At 44.4% G+C, this 16,257-nt stretch overlaps 1 protein-coding gene and 1 long non-coding RNA gene across 5 annotated transcripts in view; one reads left to right on the top strand and one right to left on the bottom strand.

Annotated features, from left to right (window-relative positions):
- Nucleotides 1-16,257, top strand: part of LOC310682970 — an 83,805-nt gene that overhangs the window by 62,487 nt on the left and 5,061 nt on the right. The window contains exons 1-3 of one of the 4 annotated variants that reach the window (XR_014514222.1): nt 12,434-12,570; nt 13,053-13,120; nt 14,831-14,918. This is a non-coding gene — a long non-coding RNA (uncharacterized lncRNA). Of the gene's footprint in view, nt 1-12,433; nt 12,571-13,052; nt 13,166-14,830; nt 14,919-16,257 lie in introns of those variants that run through there. The other 3 variants (XR_014514223.1, XR_014514221.1, XR_014514224.1) reach the window with 3 other exon arrangements.
- On the bottom strand, nt 6,211-12,570 carry LOC310682902 (arylacetamide deacetylase-like 4). The gene is made up of 4 exons (XM_083452225.1): nt 12,327-12,570; nt 10,760-10,976; nt 7,673-7,736; nt 6,211-7,194 (listed from the first exon to the last, which is right to left on the bottom strand). The coding sequence occupies exons 1-4, from the start codon at nt 12,501-12,503 to the stop codon at nt 6,420-6,422; spliced, it is 1,233 nt and encodes a 410-aa protein (XP_083308351.1). The 5' UTR covers nt 12,504-12,570; the 3' UTR covers nt 6,211-6,419.

The following is a 16,257-nucleotide window of genomic DNA, read 5'->3' as shown; positions in this document are numbered from 1 at the left end:
AGCAGAACTTGTTCCATCTGACCTGAATCTTTCAACATTCATCTCCATTGGATGTTCCCAGAATTCTAGTATTTTGGGAGGAAAACTGTTCCCCGTCCATTTTCTCTAAGCCACACATCAGTTTATACACATCAGCCATACACCTTCTATCTCTTTCTCTAAACTAAAATCCCTCAAACATTGTCCACTTTCCTTGTAGTGGAGTTCTTCCACCCCCTTGGTCATTTTGGTTGCCCATTTTTGGTACTTCTCCAACTCCCAAATATCCTTTTCAGGATGAGGCAACCTAGAAATTAACCTATTGGTCATTTATGCAAAGCTATCTCTTCTGCCCTCTTATTTTTGGGGGAGTGGGGCATAAGAAGAGCCATCTGGATCAGGTCAATGGCCCGTCCAGTCCAGCATCCAATTCTCACACCATTTAACCAGATGCCTGTGGGAAACATGCAAGCAGGACCCGAACACAAGAGCACTCCCCCCCCCCGCTGCTTCCAGCAACTGCTATAAAGAAGCATTGCTGCCACCCACTGTAGATGCAGAGTATAGCCTTCATAGTTACCAGACATTGATGACATGTAACTGCCTAGTCTAGAAGTCCAGGAACATAAACGGCAGCAACCAGATTACTGGCTGCAGTTCTGTTTAGATATTGAATAGCTCCTCTTGTTTTCTAACACCTGCATGAGTTGCCAGTACATTTCTGGACCCAGTTGAAGATGTTCAGGTTGGTGTTCACATTCCCACGTGACTCGGGTCCCAAATACCTGCAAGACTGCCTCCTTCACAGTGCTGAGATAGCTCAGTTAGTACAGCATGAGACTCTGAATCTCAGGGTGGTGGGTTCGAGCCCCACGTTGGGTGAAAGATTCCTGCATGGCTGGGGGACATTTCTCATTGCAATAGGAGAATCTAGACATCCAATAAAGGCTATAGATTTACAGTGTTTTCTCATTTTTAAGATGCCTTGAGGAACCACATAAAAATTTGAAGCAATGTGAGTCACCCGGTTGTGTGAGATAGCATATGAGATAGAGTCCTCTTAATTTGTTACATTGAACTGCTCACGGTTCATTGGCACTGCGTAACAAGTATTTGCATGAAGATCGGTAAATAATTGCTTAAAATAATTTATTTATTCAATTCATTTGCCACCTGTCAACAATATTGCGCCTTAGGGTTAGCCTTCCAGGTAGCAGGTGTCATTTAGATGAAATGATTTAATTGTAGGTGGATGCTTGTCGGTGAATGGGTAGGAATTTGTCATATAGAGATTTATGACACAATTGTTTACGGAAACAATTTGCTGTTCCTGGTTCCTAATGTGACTGCAGCCTTATGCCCTAATGTGTGAAGTAGATTTCTGCCACCTTTATTAATTAGTGTCTTTAGGATTAGTGCATTGATCGCTTGGTTGAAAGTGTCAGCAAGGTCTTAGCTATATCATCCTTCAATAAAATCACATTTTAATATTCTTATAGCAGGGATGCCAACTTAAATAAAATATTTGTAGGGGGTAGGTGAGGTCCGGTTTCAAAAAAACGGCCTGGGTTTAATCAACGTTTCCTTTCTGACCTCTAGTGGCCGCAGCAAAGAAAAGCAAGCATTGTGATTTTGCATTAGGTGAAGGGAGGGTGAGAAAATGTTCCTCACTGAGCTCTAGAAACTTGTATGCTGAAACCAAAGACAACAGATTAGAGTGAGGCAAGAGTCAAAAGCAATGCAGCAAGACATGTTCAGCACTACAAGCAAAGCCAGCTAGTGTTTGCATTTGCCAAAAATTTAAATCTGTCTGTTTTTGGTTTGCTCACAGAAAAGAAGAAGAAGAAGAAGAAGAAGAAGAAGAAGAAGAAGAAGGTGTTCTAAATCATTATTGGTGAAAAATGGTGCCATTCTAAGAAAAGGCATCCTAAGAACATTCCTACTGGATCAGACCAAAGAGCCACCTATTCCAACTGGGTTTCTAAAGCTGTCAAACCATTGCTCCACAATGTAGGTAAAAAGGTAAAGGTAAAGGACCCCTGGACAGTTAAGTCCAGTCAAAAACGACTATGGGGTTGCAGCACTCATCTTGCTTTCAGGCCGAGGGAGCCAGCGTTTCACCACAGACAGCTTTCCAGGTCATGTAGCCAGCATGACTAAACCACTACTGGCACACGGAGGACCGTGACAAGTGCCAGAGCACACAAAACACCATTTGCCTTCCTGCCGCAGCGGTACCTATTTATCTACTTGCACTGGCATGCTTTCAAACTGCTAGGTTGGCAGGAGCTGGGACTGAGCATCGGGAGCTCACCCCATTGCAGGGATTCGAATCACCGACCTTCAGATCAGCAAGCCCAAGAGGCTCAGTGATTTAGACCACAGCGCCACCCGCATCCCGCATTAGCTCAGTATTGTCTGCACTGCATGGCTGGGAGTGGTTTTCCAGGGTTTCAACCCTACCTGGAGAAGCTGGGAACTGCTCACGAGTCGTTCATATATTGCAGATAGGACATCAACAACCATTTCCCTCCTGCCACCGACTCATTAAATTTTCTATTGTAAGGGTAATTCAATATTAAACAGGGCAGATATGTAGGCTTGCATTCTGGTGTCAGTGAAATTGCATGGGTGCTTCTTTATTCCCCAAAAAATCACCTTACGAAACCAAGGATTTGTTCACGACCACCAGATTTAGATGGCTTTAAAGGGGCTTCAGACAAGGCGAGTTGGTCTAGTGAGCAGGTGGATGGAGGCAGTGGGGAATGAGCCTGTTGGAGGTGGGCTCCTCTCACCCACTCCCCAGCTGCCCAGTCCACCGGGGAGTGCAACACCTGCCCTGCCCCAGGTGCCAGCAAGCCACGCTACACCACTGGTTAGCTACTGCAGGGAACAGGGAATTGGTACTCGATGAGCCAGGAGGGAGCAGCCTTTTTCAATACAACGGCTGCATGAGCAACGCTTCCAGAGATAGGACAAAGGTCTAAAGTGGTTGGCGCAACAAGTGTTGCTCTGGCAGTAAATGTAAAATGTGTCAACATACACCCACATTGTATGAAACTTTCTCCACCCAGTCAAGCAGTGCGGCTGAATTTTTCTAACTCTTGGGAGAGGCTTTTTATCTGATCCAGCAGGGCTGCTTTTATGTTTTTGTGTTATCTGCTCATCTGCCGTGTGAAGAGTAAGCCTGGATTTTCAGCAACATAACTGAAAAATTACCTCTTCTCCCCCCCCCCCCCCAGAAATGCTCAACAACTCTGGGAATCTTCAAAAACAAAAGCTCAACAACTTTGGTGATTTTCTCAAAAAAGGTCAACAATGTGTTTGTGTCCGGATTTTAAACTTCTTGAAATATGGCAACCCACTGGGACACAAGGGCCCTCTCCTCTCCTGTAGGTTCCAGGGGCTGGTATTGAGAAGCATTCCATCTGTGGAAGCAGAGTGCAGCCATTGTGTCAATTGTTATACAAATTCTAAGGTGAATGTTCCTAAGTGTACAAGATAAACACACATGCATAAGTACATAAGACTGAAATAGTACAGGAGAACAATCCTGAAGCCATCTTGGCTCTTAATGATCTCAAATATTTCCTCTGCAGGAGGAAACATGCTGGAAAATCTCTCCCCATAGTTGTTTTCACATACAAATTGAATCAATCCTGACAAATGGGCATATTTTGTGTGTGAATAGGGTAGGCCTGTGAACTGAATTCAAGAACTAAGGTATTTGCCATCTCAAGAGAATGGCCTGGATTTGCAGGATAAGGCCATCAGAAAACCTTATGAGGTATCTTGACAAACAGGAGACAACCCGCACTCTCAAATTTCTGCTGTAGACCTCTTCTTTCTCTGATATTTGTGTGATGTCTTTGGGTGGACTTTGGCTAAGGGGTTGGGCAATTTCTAAAGTCTCTAAAAGCTGTTATACACCTTTGTTTGGGGCCCTCACCTTGTCGCAAGGGAGGGATTCTGTTGCAACTGAAAAATAAAGGTTTTCCTTGCTTTCCTTCTACTGGTTCTTGCCTCCACCCATTTTCCTCTGGTTGCTATGGATGTAGGAGACACTGAATCCCTTGATGGAGAGTTGAGCTGTAAAAGCCATCATCAAATCTTTCTATCACACTAGTAGCCACGGATAGTCTTCTCCAAGAATGTGTCTTATCATCTTTTAAAGCCATCTAGGTTGGTGGCCATTCTGTGACCTCCATTGGAGTTGATAAATGATAAATGGCACCCAGAACTGGACATAGTCCTCCTGGTGGGGTCTGGACAAGGCAAAATGGAGTGAAACTGTTACTTCTCTTGATCTGGAACTATACTTCTGTTGATACAGCCTAGAACAGCATTAGCAGTGCAGATCTCCAGCCAACCAATAAGTACTAAAATGGAAATAGAAGGGTGAGTTGTCCATTTACAAAATTCATATATAATGGTACCTCGGTTTTCGAATGTAATCTATTCCGGAAGACCGTTCAAGTTCCGAAACATTCAAAATCTGAAAACTCGAGGGGCTGCTTGTTGGGATTCGCAGGATACTGAGTAAGTCTGCAGGCTTCAACAGGCTGATGCAATACTCTGTGAAGTGCTGGGTCAGAATGACTCAGCAGGAATATGATTGGCTATCACCTGTTTTAAAAGGAAAGCCTGTTCAACAGTAATTGTGGTGGTTGTGCTGTAGTGTGGTGGTGCTGTGGTGGAGAGTATTCGTTTGCCTTAAGGAGCAGGTACTCTGTATGGACTGTTTTTGTAAATACTTGTATACAGCTCACATTAAAAAGACTGCACTGAAAAGAAACCTGGGACTCTGAGCGTTTCGCTAAAAAGCGCCGCGAGGAATTCGCGACACTGCTAGGGGCGCATTGGAAGATGGCCGACAATACCATCTCTCCAGCTCACACGAGGTAATTAAGAGGCTGATATGGGAGTATGCAGCCTCCCTTGTTACCCCCAGGGAATGGCGGAACATTGCCTTCACCTGCGGTTGCCAATTAATCACCCCCGAGTTCGAAAGAAGAAGGGGGTGAGGGCACTAGGCGCACAGCACTCGTGTGGGATGGCTCTCCTCAACCCTGTCTCTGATCCCAAGCCTGGTTGCAGCAGCTCAAAATAAACAATTGGAAAGAAGCAAATGTTTCGAGTGAAGAACGGGAGTTTAGACTGCTAATTGAAGTGACCTCTGTGAAGTTGAGTGATGGGCTGGATTCAACAGGAAATATATCAAGAAGAAGACACATCAAAGGGTAGGTATGTCGGAACGGGACTGAAAGGGGGGGGACTTTTCTTTTTCTCTCTATGTTATTACCTAACAATCCCTCCCCAAGAAGAACCGTTGCACAATTGACTATAAGCGGGTTGATTAAGAAACTGTGTGGAAATGAATTACTAACCAAAGGCTTGGCTTATGGAGATCTGGAAAAGAATGAAAGGCTTTTGGAATGGCGCAGTTATAAAAAGAGCTTGCCATGTTGGCAGGCTTTGTTGCAAGATTGATGGTCAAGAGGGGGAGGAAGCCATGGCTTTGTTATTATATTGGACTCCTGGCAGAACCCCCTGAGAAGATCGAGAAGGGAGTGACAGGCCTGCGAAGATTAACGAGCAGACGTTAAGATTGTTTTTTTATGGAAGTGATGAAATGCGTCTGCCGTTTGAATATGACTCTTGGATGAATGGAAAAACCCACACAGGATTATAAAAATGCTTGTTTTCAACTCGCTGATGGAGACTATCAGAGGTCACAAAGCAAAGAAAGGAAAAATATACGAAAACAACAAGAAGAGATGAGGAAAACAACAAAGAGAGGATTGGATAGAATTGTGAACATTATTTGGACAGAACTGTGAACATCAAAGCAGCAGCAATAAGATGATTGGATTCCTTTCGGAGCTCGAAACATGGGTACCCCCAACAAAAATTTGGCTCTGTAATTTGGAATTGATGTGATTTGGTTTGTTAATAAAAAATATTTAAAAAACAAAAAACAAAATCTGAAAACTCAGCACGGAAGCCTGAATACAGAAAACTCAATAGGGAATCTACATGGCACGCCTTACTTCGGAGGCAAGTTTGGAAACCAAAGCATTTACTCCCCGGTTTATGGTATTTGAAAACAGAAATGTTCATCAACTGAGACGTTTGAAAACCAAGGTACCACTGTGTTAGTGAAAACAATAGAGAAATACATTATATTAGAGCAAATGGCTTGGAATCATGTGTATATTAGTCAAAACTCCATACGAAGTAAAAGTATTTTTTACGAAAATTTCACACTAAAGTGCTGATGAATTTTCATGAGCAACTCCCTGCTGCCCCCAAGAACCACAAATCACAACAGAATTGTGGAGAACTGAATATAAGATTGGAAAAACGAGAAACTATCAGTAGCTGAAGTTGGCAGATTCTCCCGTCCTTATGAATGACCCACAAATTCAAGAGATTTCCTCTCATAGGTTTTTGACAAAATCTATGATGCTGTCCATTAATTCAATTGCAGCGGGGAATGTGAAGACACCTGAGTCAAAGAGGCTTATCACCCCATGAAACCCATTCTCAACATGGAACCAGCTGACTTTCACCCCATGGTCCTCCAGACGTTTCTTGTATAGCAGTCCATCATCTCGTATTATGTCGTACTCACAGCTCACCAATAGGGTTTCAGGAAGCTTCTGGATGACAGAGTCCTCAGCAAAAAGGCAAGAAATATCAGGTTCCAATAGCTCTCGCAATTGCCTATGGACTTCAGGTTCATAAGGAGCAAGTGGGACTTGTTTGTAGCCTCTCCCCTTAAATCTCTCTGGAAGGTTGTCTGGACTCACCCACTTCCCATATTTCAGCCTCATTGAATCTGGCACATGAGAGCCCTTCAGGAGCTGGCCTGCCAAAGAAGGGTCCTTTCCAATATACTTCAGGCCAAAGTAAACAACGTTTTCCCGGAACAAGATGGGCATTGAGTTGTTCTGTTGATGGCAAGGCAGGTTCATGTCCATAGCCTGTGTATTAGGATAGATGAGCACTTGAGCCCGTAGCTTTGGAAGGTCTGATCTCTCCACCAATTTCTGGGCAACAACACAAGCATAATTGCCCCCTGCACTGTCCCCACCAACGATGATCTTGGAAGGATCCACCCCATGGGAAGCTGCATTTTGAATTAAGTGTATGGTAGCAGCAAGGCAGTCCTTGTACTGAGCGGGAGGAAGATGCTCAGGAGATAGGCGGTAGCTGCAGAATAAAACAGAAGCAAAGAGGTAAGCTTCCAGAATCTTTTCCAAACACTTTCATGATCACATAGGATTACAAGAAGAGCCTGCTGGATCAGTTATAGCAGATACAATGCAGGTGACAGTCAGCTGGCTTATGCCCTTAAAAAACTGACTTTACCAGCTAGCAAAAGAGTGTCGGGAATGCTGGGGAAGCAGAACCCTGCAGGATTGGATCCATTTGCCACTTGCAACTTTCCCTCCTGCTCCTGTTTAGATGCAGGGGGCATTTCCCAGCGTCTTCCTGATTGTATGTTTAAAAGCCCTAACTGAACTGGTTACCTCTAATTTTCAATCATAGAGCGGAACATTGACAGCTTTTGTGGGGAGCCTCTTTCTCCTGCAGGGAATATGGCAAGAGATGCCAGTCTGAAATACAGCAGCATGCTGGGCCCCTACACTCTTTCCCTACAAAAGGCCATGTGGTTGCATTTACTTACCCAACAGACACAACCACTGAATCAGTCTCCTTGGCAATTTTGCTGCAGACATCTTGGTAGGATTCTAGCAAGATGAGAGGGAAATTTTAAATAGGGAGGTAATTATCTGCTGCCTCCCGTCTTGCCGGGCTCAGGGCGGCTAACAACAATCAAATCATCAAACAATCAAATAATCCAACATTCTAAAAACATTTCATTATAAAAATTAATTAAAATCAAATTAATGGCAACCGTTAAGCAAAATTCTGTGCAGGTTGCCAGAGGAGGGAGTCAGGCTGGGCCCTGACCAAAGGCCTGGTGGAACAGCTCTGTCTTGCAGGCCTTGCGGAAAGATGTCAGGTCCTGCAGGGCGCTAGTCTCTTGTGACAGAGCGTTCCACCAGATTGGAGCCACAGCCGAGAAAGCCCTGGCTCTATTTGAGGCCAGCCTAACCTCTCTGAGGCCTGGGACCTTCAGGATGTTTTTATTTGCAGACAATAGGTTCCTTTGTGGGGCATACCAGGAGAGGCGGCCCCATAGGTACGAGGGTCCTAGGCCGTATAGGGCTTTGAAGGTTAAAACCAGCACCTTAAACCTGATCCTGTACTCCACCGGGAGCCAGTGCAGCTGGTATAGTACCGGATGAATGTGATCTCGCAGCGAAGACCCCATAAGGAGTCTCGCCATGGCCTTCTGCACCCGCTGGAGTTTCTGGGTCAGTCTCAAGGGCAGCCCCACGTAGAGCGAGTTACAATAATCCAGTCTGGAGGTGACCGTCGTGTGGATCACAGTGGCTAGGTCAGGGTGAGAGAGATAAAGGGCCAACTGCTTAGCTTGGCGGAGATGAAAAAATGCCGCCTTTGTTATAGCTGTAATCTGCGCCTCCATAGAGAGGGAGGTATCGAAGATTACACCCAAACTCTTAACGGACGGTGCTGGCACTAATTGCACCCCCGCAAGAGATGGGAGTTGCCCCCCCAATCCCATATCGTCCCGTCCCAGCCAGAGGACCTCTGTCTTCGAAGGATTTAACTTCAACCGGCTTCCAAGTAACCATCCAGCCACAGCTTCCAAACATCTGGTCAGTGTGTCTGGGGCCGAGTCAGGATGGCCATCCATCAACAGATAGAGTTGGGTGTCATCGGCATACTGATGGCAACCCAGCACAAAACTCCAGACAAGCTGGGCGAGGGGGTGCATAAAGATCTTAAAAAGCATCGGGGAGAGTATCGCACCCTGAGGCACTCCACACACCAAGGACTGGCGCGATGAAAATTCCCCCTCCCCAAGTGCCACCCTCTGTCCCCGACCAGAGAGAAACGAGTGCAGCCATTGAAGGACTGTGCCCTGGATCCCCACGTCAGCAAGGCGGTGGTCCAGGAGTTTGTGATCGACCATGTCGAAGGCTGCTGACAGGTCTAGAAGAATCAGCAGCCCCGACCCGCCTCGATCCAGCTGCCTGCGGAGATCATCTGTTAGGGCGACCAGAGCCGTCTCGGTCGCATGACCAGTGCAGAAGCCGGACTGGAATAGATCCAGAGCCGATGTTTCATCCAGCAACCGCTCTCTCAATCACCTTACCCAGGAATGGAAGATTCGAAACCGGGCGGTAATTGGATAGATCTAAGGGATCTAATGATGTTTTCTTTAAGAGCGGGCGCATCACTGTCTCCTTCAATTCCCCTGGAAATATCCCGGTGCCAAGGGACAAATTGATGATATCCCCCGGGGGGGCCGCACCTCGTCTGGACACGCTCTAATCAGCCAAGATGGGCACAGGTCAAGAGGACCGGAGAAGGGGTCTGTCCACATCGGCTGGGGATATCCGGTCAAAGTGGTCCAATACTGGACCCGAGGACAGTCGAGGGGCCTCCAGTTCCTTTATTGTATCCAAATTGGCAGGGAGGTCATGGCGCAGCAAAAGGACCTTCTCCGCAAAAAGGCTCACAAATGCCTCACAGCTGTGTGTCCGATTGTTATTTAAATTTGGCTGTCCTTCAAGGGACGTTAAAGACCTAATTATACTAAATAATTGTGCCGGGTGAGAGCTAGCGGATGCTATGGAGGCCGAGAAGTAAGACTTCTTAGCGGCCTTCACTGCCATCTCATAGGTTTTCATAAAAACCCTATAAGATGTTCTTGAGGCTCCGTCACGGGCACCCCACCATACTCGCTCTAGCCGTCTGAGCCACCATGGTCAACATTCAAGGATAATGGCTGTTGCATTTCAGGAAGCAAGATCTGCAAGGGGCACGGGTGTCCCCTCAAGCTCCCCACTTCTTCATGTGTCATTTGATCCTACCATTCCTTCATCCCACAGTTGCTACTTTACAAGTTGTAAATGGGACTTGTACCCAAGAGTGACACTGTCAATTGCCAAATGGTAAAATTGTCCTTGTTGTTGTGAGATGGAAACCTGGCGCAAGTCCAGTTTCGGGTTTCATATTTCTGAAAGTTGACCTAAGTATGCAAATAAATTGCCACATGTGGGTGTGGTGGCTGTGGGGTGGGATGAGGTGGGGGATTGGGTGAGGATCAAAGGAGGGGGTGGCCAGGGGTGGGAGGGTGGCTGTGTTGGTAAACAGAGCGATCAGGAGCAGCAACCTTGAGTTATTATATACATGTTTGTGAACCTCTTTGAGGTTCTATAAAATCAAGTGGTATTTGTATTTTATAAAATGAATCAGCTGTGGGGTGGGGCTCTGTCCCTCCCCCAGGGGCCGCTTGCTGTAGTGTAGCTCTCCTGATCCCCAGCCATTGACCAGTGGAGATGTGAAATCTGGGAAGCCATGGTAACAAGAGCCTTTTTTTCTTTGTTTCTTCTGATTTACATAAGTCACCATATCTGCATACAAGTCAACATACGGTAAACCAAAGCACACATGTGCCCCTTGTCTCTTCAGGAACTACCACCAACACTCTTTTATTTCAGCTCCATAAACCATTCTACATGGGTTTATTGAGTTTAATGGGGCTTGCCTCTGGATAAGTGTTCAAAGGCTCACAGCCTTAATCTCTTACCCAGTGCTGTTTTTCTAGGGGGGAAAAGGTACTCACCATGAAGTGTTACACTTTTTAACAACAACAAGAAAAAGGCACTGCTCTTACCGATGCTTCCAATCATCCCAGCTCCTCCATGACAGAATATAAATCCTTTCCTTGGGCCAGCAGATGGTGCTTTGGGCTGATAAACCCTCACAGGCACCCCATCAAAATGCAGATCTTTGGCAGAGAGGCTGGGATCCATTCTTGGATTCCGGAAACGCAGGAGGAAGCGGGTAAAGGCAAACTGGCTGCAGACACCCATTAGTTCAAGACACCTCGCCTGTTAGACAAAGGAAAAGTCTCATGGAAACAGTGCCTACAAATTGCATCCTATTCACCATGGGGTGTATCCAACTAATTCATTCAATCGAACAATCAATGTTTATGACAGTAATCAGGCAGCATAAGTATCCAGCTAAGTCCTACTTAAAGTAGACCCATTGAAATGAATGAGGACATGTTAGCCATGTCCATTATTTTCAATGGGTCTGATTAGAATGGGACTATCATTAGAGGCAGCCCTGGGTCACAATGAGTGATCCAATGATTTGACTTGATGCTGAAACTCCAAAGCTTTCCTAAACCATGGTTTATTTAGCCACCCCGACCCAGACACCAGCCAAGCTACAGATGCAAAATAAACCAAACTTTGGAGAAACAATCCACAATCTGCTTGTTTGCCTATGAGACAATTTGTGGTTTGGTAAAGAAACCATGATGTAAACAAACCATGGCTTAGTGTGAATAATATATTTGTCTCTGTTTGTATCCCTCTATCGGATGAAAAGGAACCCCTTTTTTAAATTTTATAAAACATAATATCCTAATCTCATCATCATCAACAACAAGCAAACTCATTGGTTTTACTGATTTTTTTTGTATGTTGTATTAAGCAGTATATGAATTACTTAAATATATAAACTATTATTAGTAGTATAGCATACAAGATAAAAACACAAAAAGTTGTTGTTGAGATGTAGAAGGTATTATGATTAAAAAAGGCAAAACCAAACTTTTGGTAAAAAATATGAATGATGAGAGTAAAAATAGGTACAAGATGTGCCAGGTCCACAGATTGAAAGGAATGTCAAGTATCTAGGTGTATGGCTTGCAGCAAATAATATAAAACTATATAAAGATCATTATTTAAAAACCTGGGAAGATATTAAAAAAAATTTGGGACAGAATTAAACTTTCACTGTTACGTAAAGTGTCAACTATAAAAATGAATCTATCACCAAGAATGTTATTCAAGATAATCAAGATAACAAACTTTTTATAAAAGAATGGAAATGGTTTATTGAATGTGTACAAATAAGTTGTAAGCATTGGCAGGATTATTGTAATAACCTGCAATTTCATAAGAGTAAATAATTAAAGCAGATGAATAAAAGTTAACGTAATTTAGAATATAATATACAGGAAATGTAAAAAATAGGAAGGAAGGAAGTTGAGTTTTGAAACATTAAAATCACTGTAAAACTATTGAAATGTATATAACTACTGAAAATCATTTTTTAAAAAATAATAATAATAAAGATTATCACCATCATCATAATTTTTTAAATCACATTTTACATAAGAATGTAAGAATAACATCACATAATGGCTAAACAAGTCCCCAACTTACCGCAATGACCACCATAATGACATTGCAGTGAATGACCCGAAGCTTTAATGGACAATCAAATCCAGATGGGATTTTACTTCTGGAAAGATCATAATAAATTGCGCAGGAGAGAAGCAACAGGAAAATAATCCCTATAACTCCAATCACCCCAAGCAGGAGGCCCAGAAGAAGCTCCATTTCACCGTTCCAAAGAGTGCAAGGGAAACATTGAGTCTACACTGGCAGAATTTCTACTCCACCCAAGGTATCCACTCTACTTAATTGTCTGTAGGCTGGTTGATGAAGTAATTATAAATTAGAACACATACTTCCAGGAAGAAATTTCATCCATCCAAACACTACCAGCAATTTAATGGGTCTTAGCAGTAGCACAGTGTGTGGTGTTCTATCCAGCTTAATGAAGTCTTTAGCCAGAAATTGTGGGAGTAGTTGTTGTATATTGAAGAGGACTAGTGTGCAATGCCCGGCCCACAATTTCTTCAGACCCGAGTCCCATTCCTACCCAGAGATCCCCAGGGTGGAACCTAAACCTTTGTATTTTCAAAGCATGGGCTCTTCTCTTAAGGCACGGTCCTCATAGCAAAATGCAAGACCATGCTAAGATGAATTATACCTAAGACTACCAGATTCCAGATATGTTATCATTAATTTAGCATATTTCTTAACACACACACCCCCACCTTCACCATGCCATATTTGTAAACATGTGTGTTTCCTATCTTTCAGAAACAGGATGTGGGACTAAATTGCATGTATGCCAAGGGGAAAAAACCTTCTGCATGACATAATTGTCGGTAATTATGGCTGCAGTCATGATAAATGCCTTTTTTTCTTTTAAGGTACTGAACTTCAATATAGCCAGGAAGTGGAACAGGGCTTTGAAACCTTCTGATTCTTCCCCCTTTATCTCCCCCTCTCAACATCCACACACGAATTACAAGAAGAAACTCAAAGTATCAAAAGCACAAGAAGTAAACCACAGATTGCTAGAGGAAAAGGGCAGGATTATTCCTGCCTTAATGTCGAGCTTTGCACTGAACAGGGCCATCTTTACCTGGGGGTGCAAGGGGTGTGGGGCACCCGGACGTTCATTTTGTTGGTTTTGGCCCAATTTTCTAATCTACTGTATTAAGGTCCTCTGGAATCCTGATTCTATGAGCTACCCCTCCTTGTTTAGTGTCACCTGCAAGTTGGATGGGCATCATCTCTATTCCTTTATCTTGGTCATTTACCAAGACACTGAAGGAAAAAACAGTCCAGCATCCAGTTCTCACAGCATTCAATTAGATGCCTATGGGAAACATGCACAAGACATGAGCACAAGAGCACTTTTGCATCCTGCAGCTTCCAGCAACTGATATACGGAAGCATTGCTGTTAGTAGCTACTGGTGGCATGTAACTGGCTACCCTAGAAGTGCAGGAATACAAAATGCAGCAGTCAGATTACTGGATGCAGTTCTGTTTAGATATTGTATAGCTCCTCCTGTTTTCAAACATATGCATGAGTTGCTAGTACAGTGGTACCTCGGGTTACATACGCTTCAGGTTACAGACTCTGCTAACCCAGAAACAGTACCTCGGGTTAAGAACTTTGCTTCAGGATGAGAACAGAAATCATGCTCTGGCGGTGCAGCAGCAGCAGGAGGCCCCATTAGCTAAAGTGGTACCTCAGGTTAAGAACAGTTTCAGGTTAAGAACGGACCTCCAGAACGAATTAAGTACTTAACCCGAGGTACCACTGTACATTTCTGGACCCAATTCAAAATGCTCAGGTTGGTGTTCACAGCCCTACATGATTCAGGCCCCAAATACCTGCATGACTGCCTCCTTTGGGGTGTTGGCATTGCTCAGCTAGTAGGGCAGAAAACTCTGAATCTCAAAGTGGTGGGTTCAAGCCCCACGTTGGGTGAAAGACTCCTGCATGGCAGGGGGTTGAACTAGATTACCCTCATGGTCCCTTCCAACTATACAATTCCCTACAGGCCCTTTCAGGTGCTAAGGTGGGCAAAGGGGGCTCTCTTGGTAGCACCACTGCCCTCAAAAGCTCAGGGGGCTTGGGGAGGGCATCCTCCGTGGTAGCCCCTAAGTTGTGAAACTTTCTCCCTGCAGAGGTTCAACTGGCACCTTCAATAGAAATCTTTCAGGTAGCATTGAAGATGCACCTCTTTACTTTGGCTCTTCATACTTCAGGTGTATATTTTATGAACCCCACTTTATTTCTGTGACTGTCAATTGCTTTAAACTGTTTTTAATACTGTGCTTCATTCCGGAGCTTTGTACTGCTCAAGACAGGAAGCTGGGTTAGACTGCAGATGTGTCAGAGGCATAATTTCCCTAGCTTGCATTTTGAAGGGTAATTTATGCTATACAGGTCGCAATCATAATAAATGATTCCATCCATTTAATTTGTTTAATGAAGGTAAACAACAATTACAGAGGGTGAATGAAGTCAAAGCTACTTTATGACTTTGAGGGGGTAATAATACTTTTTGCATTCTTACAGAACATGGACATCCAATACCGGCTACAGATCTGCAGTATTTTGGCATGTTTAAGATGTCTCATGGAACCACATAAAAATCTGAAGCAATGTGAGCCATCAGGATATATATTTTTGTGTATTATTTATTGAAAAAGGAAAAGTACAAGATTACAAACATACAGATAAAACAGGAAGAAGCAGGAAATGGTGCCCATGTAGAAAACAAAACAGAACAACAAAAATGATATATATCAGGATACATGCAATAGTATATGAGATACTCTTATTTTGTTACATTGAGCTGCTCAAGGTTTGTTGGCAACTGTGTATGAAAACTGGTATGCAATTAAAAAGTATAATTTATTCATTAAATTCATTTGCCACCTGTCAACAACAGGGCAGCATACTCCAATCAAAGCAATGCATACAATGAAACCATACCAATATACTGTACTGATTTTTTAAAAAATTCTCTGCTTTTACAAAAAACAAACCAAAAGCCTATGTTTAATATTCAAAATGTCCAAGAGCAGGGATCTGGACTGTGCTGAGAACGTACTGACACTAGCCTTCAGGTGGGACATGGGGAAACAGAGAACAGGGCCGGACCTTCCATTTGGCAGAGTGAAATGACAGCCTCAGGTGGCAGATTCATGGCTGCCCCTCCTGTGCCTCCCAATGATTGCTCTGTGGCTGCTCAGCCTGTCTTGGGAACCCAACTCTGGCTTGCTGCCTCAGGAGCTGTGGAGGATTCTATCCCATCACCAGTGCAAGTAAGATTCAGCTGCCAGCCCAGCTAGCTCCTGTCCTTGAAATGGGAAGGGGGTGCCATCTTGAAGCAGTAAAATGTATTGGGCAGGCCCTGGCTAAGGGAACAAACTTCCAGAAGAGGAGGAGCGAACTTATGGCCCTCCAGATTTATTGAACTCCATCTTCCACCAGTTTGTTAAGGGTTCTTGGAACTGTAGCTCCCTGAGGGGTGAACTACACTTCCCAGGTTCCTTGGGGGAAGCCATATGCTTTTTTTTTTTTTTTTTTAAAGTGAACTTCATGCATATCCCTAGTCCTGAATCTTCCCATTCTCCAGGCTTCATTGGATGACCCCCATTAGATTCTAATATCATGGGAACTTGGGGAATTTGCTATTAAGTTGAAATTTGCAAGATCCAGGACCAGCAATTAGGAATCGCAAGCTATGTGGAATCCAGTGGCAGTGGCGTAGCGTGGGGGGTGCAGGGGGGCCGGCCGCACCAGGTGCAACATTGGGGGGGGGCGCTCGCACTCGCAGCTCTCTGCCCCTACCTGGCTCACTCACTCTCTCTCACTGCAGTGCTGGCTGTGTGAATCCGATCCGAGCCGCCGGGTCGCCGCCCACTGTGGAGGGGAGGGTGCCAGGCGTGCGGTGTGGAGAGAGAGCAAGGGACTATCTGGGGGAGGGGCAGTGCAGT

This window comes from Podarcis tiliguerta (genome assembly GCF_965153285.1).
Source record: "Podarcis tiliguerta genome assembly, chromosome: 8".
Lineage (NCBI taxonomy): Eukaryota > Metazoa > Chordata > Lepidosauria > Squamata > Lacertidae > Podarcis > Podarcis tiliguerta.
This window is presented reverse-complemented; position numbering and strand designations above follow the sequence as displayed.

Bases quoted from the DNA above. Each gene is read 5' to 3' on its own strand.
- LOC310682902 (XM_083452225.1), bottom strand. From the start codon at position 12,503: ATGGAGCTTCTTCTGGGCCTCCTGCTTGGGGTGATTGGAGTTATAGGG. The intron at 10,977-12,326 runs GTAAGTTGGGGA...TTTGTCTAACAG, and splicing joins TCATTATGGTGGTCATTGCG to GCGAGGTGTCTTGAACTAAT. The intron at 7,195-7,672 runs GTAAGTAAATGC...TTTATTCTGCAG, and splicing joins TCAGTGGTTGTGTCTGTTGG to CTACCGCCTATCTCCTGAGC.